The 8,627-nt window shown below is 44.3% G+C and overlaps 1 protein-coding gene across 1 annotated transcript in view; it reads right to left on the bottom strand.

The window, feature by feature from the left end:
• Nucleotides 1–2,768: 2,768 nt before the first annotated feature.
• The window catches only part of zcchc14 (zinc finger, CCHC domain containing 14), a 32,656-nt gene continuing 26,797 nt past the window's right edge, over nucleotides 2,769–8,627 (bottom strand). The window contains exons 11-14 of the mRNA XM_036126537.1: nucleotides 7,877–7,974; nucleotides 5,976–6,140; nucleotides 4,770–5,861; nucleotides 2,769–2,959 (exon numbers count right to left, since the gene is read on the bottom strand). Of these exons, the coding sequence (XP_035982430.1) occupies nucleotides 2,904–2,959; nucleotides 4,770–5,861; nucleotides 5,976–6,140; nucleotides 7,877–7,974 (1,411 nt within the window). The 3' untranslated portion in view covers nucleotides 2,769–2,903. The remainder of the gene's footprint in view (nucleotides 2,960–4,769; nucleotides 5,862–5,975; nucleotides 6,141–7,876; nucleotides 7,975–8,627) is intronic.

Below are 8,627 nucleotides of genomic sequence, written 5' to 3'. Positions count from 1 at the left end.
GCTCCTGTTCCTCAACCTTTCATGGGTTCAACAGTCAGAAATCTATCATCAGGAGGAAAGGAGCTGCTGACTGGTGTGTCGAATTTGGACAGCCTTTAACTCCGGCGTCGTTACGTGACGGAAACAAACATGGATGATTCTAATTTAGACAAATCTGGGCCTACAAATCTTCTGAAAATGAACTACAAAGCGAGCGCTCACTGCTCTCCGGACACTTTCGTTGATTTCAATGAGGTGGCTGTGCTGATATGTCACACAAAGGATTGTAGGATAGCTTAAGGCTTCTCAGCACCGGTAAGGGATGTCGCGTGGTTCCTACGTGAAAATATCCATGGGAGGGAGCATAAAGGCTCCTTTTCCTGCCTCCTTCCTCACTGACTGCACTATTCAGACAGTATTTATCATGGCGACTGCTGAAGCAGTTCTGTTTTGGCCGAAGAGTCCCGACCCTGTGAGGGTATTCAGATTGAGCCACAGTATGGGTGCTGACTGCAGTAATACGGGCGCTGCTCCGGTGCAGAGAGAGCCGAGCCAAAAAGCAAAGCTCTCAATTTACCGACCTTAGATGAAGGTGGAATGACTACATTCCACCCTCATCTAAGGTCATGAGGTCTAGATCAGGACCAGAAGAACCAGATCCTGGATGCAAGCAGCTGAAGTGAGCTTCCTCCAAAGGGTGGCAGGGCTCAGCCTTAGAGAGGAGGAGGGGGGGTTAAAATAGAGCCGCTGCTTCTCCATATAGAGAGGAGCCAGTTGAGGTGGTCTGGACAGCTGATCAGGATGCCTCCGTTTGCAGGTTTTCCTGGCACATCCCACTGGGAGGAGACCCCAGGTCCGAGAACTTGTTGGAGGGACTATATATCTCGTCTGGCTTGGGATCCCCCAGAATGAGCTGGAGGATGTTGCTGGGGAGAAAAATGTCCGTTTCTCTCCTAGACCTCTCGCCCTGATTTCGGATAAGCGGAAGAATGGATGTCCTCTGTCCGAGTAACTCAGTTTCAGACTCATTAATCCTGAAGTTCTTCTTAGAACACCTCGCAATCTGCTCTCAGGGTGAACTTGCTCGGTCTGAGCATGCTGGCATTTTTTTTATCTCCTCAAATTGTGGATTATTTTTATCAGAATGACTGATTTAAACCCCTGATCAGACTTGTGGTAGATAGGTCTCAGACAAATCTGTGAATCTCACCATGATGTTCACTCTCACTTCATCAGTCAGGAAACTAAATGTGTTAAACGGGGAAAACTTCCTTCAAAATATTGAGTGATAATGTTTTAGTCGTGCACACCTGATGAGATACACCTGTGTGATTTTAAAGATTTTACTTTAAACGTGGGGTTCCAAAAAAAGGTAAAAAAAAAAACAAAGCAACTGGACTTGTTTTCCGTAGTTGAAGACGTTTCACTTCCTCTCCTGGAAGCTTTCTCAATTCAAAAAGTCTGGCGTAATGTGCAGTACCAAGCTTTATACTACTGCCAAACAAAGGCCTTGTAATGGCTTAGATAACATGCAAATTCAACAGAAACAGGACCACCCCTTAATAATGGGTGGTCGTTAAAGCCATTAAGCCAGCAGATTGAACCGAAACTGGTTGTCCTGTTGCAATTACTACGTTGCTGAAAGTTTTGACACAGGCTTCAGTATTTATTATTGCCCTGTTAATAAAGAAATAAACACGTCTGTTGTCCTGAAAGACTGAACTAAAACAGGTTTTTATTCAAAACATCTTTCCTCAAATGTCCGAATGTTTCATTTTTAAAACACTTTCTGCAATATGAAGTATGAGCTGCAGACAAACGGAGGAGCTGCAGAACTGCTGAAACCTTCTCAAACTGAACTTTTTAAAAAATTAACGTCAGACGAAGCAACGTGCACGCTGGAGCCTCGGTGTGCAGAGCTCAGCAACAGAAGCAAAAAAGATAAAAGCAGAATAAGCCGCTCTGAATCCTCAACATTAAGAGGGGTGCAGATACTAGGATCTCAAGACGGACCCCGTGTGTGCAGGGCTGATCTGGGTCCTGCCCAGAATCCCGGCCCGTCATCGCTCGCCCTGAACTCAGAGAACGTTGGCACTTTGAAACGTTTCGGCACATTGGTGTCCAAACACAGTATAAACAAGTCTCTGCCTTCAGCTCAGCTCAGAGGTAGAAAGGCTGCAGAGGCGAACTTTTCAGGCCACATAAAGGCAGACGACGCCTCTTCCTGTAGAAGTAAGACACTGTTGTTCACTCCAGGTGAAACTGAGGCCATGCGCTGTTTGTCATGGCAGTGATCAATCTGTCCATCGTGTTTCAGCTCCTCGAGCTTTAAGTTCAGTCTTGGATTGTAGTTAAACTGGATGCATCCAAACCTGAGGTTGCATGGCGGTAATGTCCACACAAATGTTGATTCAGCTGCTGCTGTAATGCTTTGGAGTAATAGAACAGTCGCCACCTGGATCGATCCTGCAAAAGCCTTGGAATATATTGTTGGCTTGTTTGTGCGAAAAGACGTCAACCCAAACCTGATTTCACCACAAAGATGAGCTGCAAAATGAAGGATAATACTTAAATTACAGAGTCAGAAAACTGAAAAAGCAGAGTGAGATTTCAGAAACGGAACTGCCTTTGGTTTTTCAGACTTCCAGATAACATTAAATACTCCATGATTTGGCTGAGAAGCTGCTTCTGATGTTCGATGGCGAGGAAGCAACGTAGGGATTCCTGTAGAGATGATCCGAGTGTAGAAGTTCCTGGTTGTATCTGAAGGGAACACATAAAATCTGAAGACGAACCATCTCTCCATGAGCACTGCTTATGGAGAGATCACAGACTCGCTGATTTGTCCCTGGTCCTCTGCAGCAACATCAGGTAAAAGCCTTTCCAGCAGCTTGACAGTTCAAACGTCACCGCCTCAAGGTGGTTTAGTCCCCTGAGTCCTTATTCTGAGAGTGAGGCGTGAACTTCAGCCGAAACGTTCCTAAAAAATACAGCAGAGAAACACATTAGACTGTAAAAGTCTGAGTTTGACATCCAACGCTGCAAAAGTCGAAATGTTCGACTCGTTCCTTCAGTCAATTTTTAACTATGAACCTCATGGCAAAAATAATATCAAACAATTACTATTACAGATAAACCTCAAATACATTAAGTTTTGTCCTTTTTTTAGGAGTTTATTCATAATATTCACCATACAACTGACCGCAGCTACAGACCAAACAGCAGGGGGTGCTGTTATCACATTTAGAAGGCATGTATTTTCTGGACAGAAAAAGACAAAGTTGTTCTCCAAAACCTGTCCCTGGCCCGGAAATGTCTCCAATTTAAGCCTTTTATTAATCAGGAGGTAATAAGTTGTGGCAAGAGCTATTAAGTGACTGGCTGCTGTTAGCGTTACAGAGTAGCAAGTAGTGAAGGAAGAGCTGAGTGAATTTCTGTAAAACAAGCTAAGCTAATGCAAACAAAGAATACTTTGGGAAAGTCAAGCTAAAATAAGTTAAAGTTAGGCCAGCTAAAATAAGTAAACAATGATAAACTAAATATGTCAAGGTAAAAAAAGATACAGGATGCTAAGCTAAAACAAAGTAAGCTCATTCAAGTCTAAATAAATTATATGGCAAAAAAGGGATGGCAAGCCAAGAAAAGCATAAGTATGGTAAGCTAAGTCATGCACAAAAAAGTATAGGCTGTGATAAACTAAATTGGATAAGCTAGGTTCAGCAAAGCTAGAAGAAAAGGCGTAGCTAAGGGAAGCTAAGACAAACTAAACTATACTAAGCTAAGCTAAGACAAGAAAGCAAAGATAAGGGAATCAAGCAATCTAAACAAAGTGAAGGAAAGCCAAGCTAAGATAAGTAAATGTGATCAACTAAATTTGCCAAGACAATAAAATATAAACAAAGCTAAGCTAAAACAAGCTAGGCAACCCAAGCCAAGATAAGATATGATAAAGTAAGGCAAGCGAAGATAAAAATGATTATACAGAGAAGCAAAGCTAAAGTATGATGATCCGAGATAAGAAAAACTGAGCTCAGATAAACTAACTGTGTGTATTTTTATTAACTTGGTTCTACCTTTGCCTCTTGGTTAGAAATAGATACATTTTTTTATAGTTTTTATTAAATTTAATGCCAACTAAATCAGGGTGCTTGCTCTTTTTCCAAATTAAAATTCCAGACTTTTTCCAGACTTTTTTAAAACAGATATTTTTTTTCCCCCCAAGACCTTAACTTTATGTACTTGTATACTTGTGTGCCTACTGCCTACTTCATTGGTTGAGATTGTACAAACTGTTTCTTAGAAATGTTAATTTTTGTAGGCCAGTATTCAATGAACAAATGCATTATTCACAGTAAATTATGCTTTTACTGATGAAAACGTTTCAAAACATGAAAATCGCAAGTACATGAATTTCACATCAAACAAGTGTTTGATTCCATTAGGCTAATACAGTACGTGACCAGTTAGTAAAATTATAGTTTTATAGCCTACCTTCCTATTTCTCATTTCACAATGCCTTTGAGCATACTGTAAAATTCTACCATACATTTTTTTCCCATACTTTATTAAGACTTTCACACAAAATGCAAGACTTTTCAAGGTCTGGAAAACAGTGTTTCAAAATTCCATACTTATTAAGATTTTCAAGACTTGCGCAAGCACCCTGTAAATGTACAATTTTTCAAATCCACAACAAAAATGTATTTAAGGGCTAGGAAAGTGTTTTTTTTTTCTTTTAAACAGTTAATCCGGAGCTAAAATGTGTTTTCTGTAGCTGATGATTGTCTCACCCTGCTGCACCGAGTCCATCGGTGGCTGTTTGCAGTCCTCTGCTCGGTGTCCGCCGCCGCCACAGTTATAGCAGGACATGTTCCCTGCCGCCCGTTTCTGGCCTCCGTTTCCCATGAAGCCATGTGGCTGGTAGAACCCAAAGCCCGGTTGCGGCTCGTGTGACGTGGGACTCTGACGGTAGACAGGAGGCGGGACCATCATGGGGTAGGAGAAGTGCGGCGCTCCGGGGCCGGCGGCGCTGGACGAGGCGATGAGCGGGCTGAGGTGGAGCAGGGGCCCCAGCGTGAACAGCGAGGGCCCGGCCGAGAAGGGCTGCAGGTAGCCGGCCGCCGCATATCCTGGCAGCCCCGCGTAGGGGCTGCAATGCCCGTGGCATCCGCAGGAGCTGCAGACGCACGCGGAGGCGCTCTGAGCAGGACTCTGGTCGGAGGAGGGGGCTGAGGTGGTGGGCAGGGTGGGGCTGGAGGTGGGCTGGTAGTACGGGTTACCGGGGCCGGCCCCAGACGGGTTGGCGGACGTGGAGGAAGTGCAGGAGGAGGAGGGTGGGGGATAGATGTGGTATCCCGTCGGAGAGGAGGAGAGGTGGAAGAGCAGCGGGGGCTGGGAGACGTGGTGGAGGCTGTTGGAGGTGGAGGTCAGAGCAGAGCTGGTTTCCACCATCAGACCCATGGGCCCCCCTGTCCGCCTGCGACCGACTGCGGGCTCCTGCGGTCCCGGGGAACCATCCACGCTGAGACCTGAGAACTGGTTCTCCAGCCTGGCCGCCACCCCCACTCCGTGCCCCAAACCAAAACCCGCTCCGACGGCAACAGCGCCCAGTGGCTTCGTCCTGTCGTCGGTGCAGAGCGGGGAGGGTCTGGGTTTGCGTGGGGAGGACAGGATGCGTGCCGGGTTGGGCACAGACTGGGGGTAACTGGGCTGTGGGTGGTAAGCGGTCTGAAGGAAGCCAAAGGGAAGGTGGGAGGAGCAGGACGGCGGGTGAGGAGGAGCAGGATCCGTCTGGACGGGAAGAACTTGGGCTGTGGGACGACCGGAACCCGTGGAGTTCAAGATGAAGCGGTCCTTCTCCGTGCCACCGGGCGGGTTTGGACCTGAAACACCTGAACCAGAGCACGGTGTGTTCAGAGCTGGGTTTAATCAGTTTATTCTTTAATCATAAACATCTCTACATCTGTTCTGCTCCAAGGTTCTGTTGGAAAACTTACGCCCCAGCACGTCTCTGGTCCGGTCGACGGCCGAGTCACAGCAGAGCGCCATCCAGGGGGAGCAGGAGCAGCCGGAGAATCCAGGGGACGAGCTGCTGTCTGTGGACATCAGGTGATGGAGAGGAGGAGGATGCGGCGCTCCGTCCACCTCCCCCCGCAGCTCCCCTGCCCCACAGTGGAGGAAATTCACCATCATTAATGATTAGACACAATATTCTGTCTTTTCAGGACATCTTTCACACCTGACCTTTACAAAACGACAATGCTCCACTGGTTTAAACAACATTAATTCAGCTTCGTTTAGGTACTAAACAGGTCTTAAGGCATCGGTATTACTGAATGCACATAGATTTGCCTCTTTTTAAACAATGCAACAGTTAGAAATACACTGACTTCAGTTTTTAGGCCAATTCTAATTTCCACTTTTCTCTTTTTTTAAACTTCTAACCAGCAGAGATTTTCTTGTCAAAGTCAAACACTGACATTCAACACAACCTGTGTGAGAAAGAGATTAGTTTAATTTCTGTTTAGTAAAGCAGACTCTGTATGTCGACACGTTAAAGTTGCACAACATCGCAGGACGAACGCTCAATCGACAAACATTTAACTTTAGTTTGCAGCATCGTCCAGCGGGTTTGTGAAAACCAACAATAATTATACTTTGCTTGAACTAGATGCACTTGAACTTTTTGGCTCATCACTGGTACCAAAATAGAAGAAAAGTTCCCTTAAGGCATTTTAGAAGGGAAACTGATCCATTTCAGATCCATGATTACACCATGAAGTCAGATTCAGGTTATGATAAAAAGCTAATCAGTAAAAAGCGGTCTATCCAAGAAACCCAGCAGACTGCTTCCACTCTTGAATTCAAAGCAGTTCTCATCCGTCCAAGAATAAACCGATTCTGCTCTTATTTTTGTTATTCACTGGATTGGATTATCAAAGTTTGAAAAAAAAGTGGAAATTTAGCTATTTATCCATTTGCTACCCAGGGGCCTCCGTAGTGCACAGGCGACAAACGTGGGACCTCCTTCTCCTGCTGGTCACACACTGCTGTGGGACACTTTGACATGAACAGCAACCCCAAATTTCCTTACACGTGTGACACAATTCCAGGGTAAATTAACTCACTTCCCAACTGTGTGAGACGTTTTAACAAGAAGCAATGTAAACTCTTCGAAGGGGGCGGGGCTTGGTTTCTGGGTCTGCGTTGTGATTGGTTGGGAAGATGTAATGATTGAAATATTAACCTACATGGCTAGAATGCAAAACTAAGGAAAACTGTTAATTTATTGAACTTTTTATTGACCCTTTTTTTCTATCATCGATTTACGTCTATCGATCGATAATATTGTTATTGAATTATTGTCCAGCCCTAATCTGTATCATAAAATTCCCCAAATGCTCCCAGAATACCGTGTCTCCAACAGTATATATTTAGTTTTATGTGCCTAGATTACATTTCTGTTTTGACAAAAAAAAAATTGTAAAACGTAATTTAAATTTCCCCCCCAATATTTACATGAATTCAGAAAATCTGAAAAATTCTCAAAAAATTCTGAAAATTTTACCTATATTTTATATTTTAATCTAAAAAATTCATCAGAATAGTTTGCTCCCAAGATAAATGAACTGAGTCACAGGGATTAAGTACATGGGTTTAGATTAGTTTGGCAAATCAGTGACATGTGGATAGAAAATGGAGATGTGAAAGAGTGATTTAGGATTATCAAACTGAATATAAGTTTGATAAGTTCCAGTCACCTGCTGGGAAATCAAATCATCCCTACTGACCACCAAAGCGTGATGCCTTCAAAATGTCATTAAAACTTAACTGTAATGCTTCAAATTTGCTTTTTGTCTACACTTCTGACAAAAGAAAAAGAATGCCTCAGATTTACCTGCAGGGGAAGTGGGATGAGTGGAGATTCCCATGTGACTGGAAGGCGTCACCCTGGCGATGCCGCCGCAGGGCCTCTTCTCCATCTTCATCTCTCTGCTGTTGACGCACCAGAAAACACAGAAATCAACGTTTATCCACCAGGGGGAGACATTTTCCATTAAATCTGCCAGTTTGGCTCTTCTGTAACAACATGTTTATTACTGTGGAAAAAACTGCTGGGGGAACTTTCTATTTTCTGCATCCCGTTTCAGCACAAACACACCCATCCTCACCTGGCTGGAGAGCTGCTGATGCTGGGAACGGACACAGCTGAGGCCTAAAGGAAATGTATGCACAGGTTTGGACCAGCGCGCGTACAGACTAATAAAACCTGTAGAGAGATTTCCCTGCAGGTTTTCTTTTTGTTTCCACACAGATTTCCTCTCGTCAGAGTACGTCTTATCTCTCTGATCCCCCACCAGCCGGTTAACCATTGACCGTTTATGGACTCTAAGTTCAGGTTTTACACCGCCAGATATCGGCGGCCGATCAGCCTGCCCGTTACTCAATCATGGACCTGAGGTGGGGCCAAAAACCCAACTCTGTCCAACAGTAAATCAGATTGATGCTTTACAAGATTACTTTAAATGTTTCCTAGCGATAAAACAGTCATTTGAATCGTGAACTCCATCAGAGAAACGTGGAAATTTACAAAAGAAATAATCTGACTGCTGAGATTTGCAGTTATGTTTAAACACATCTGATTTCCT

This window comes from Fundulus heteroclitus, chromosome 2, assembly GCF_011125445.2.
Source record: "Fundulus heteroclitus isolate FHET01 chromosome 2, MU-UCD_Fhet_4.1, whole genome shotgun sequence".
Lineage (NCBI taxonomy): Eukaryota > Metazoa > Chordata > Actinopteri > Cyprinodontiformes > Fundulidae > Fundulus > Fundulus heteroclitus.
This window is presented reverse-complemented; position numbering and strand designations above follow the sequence as displayed.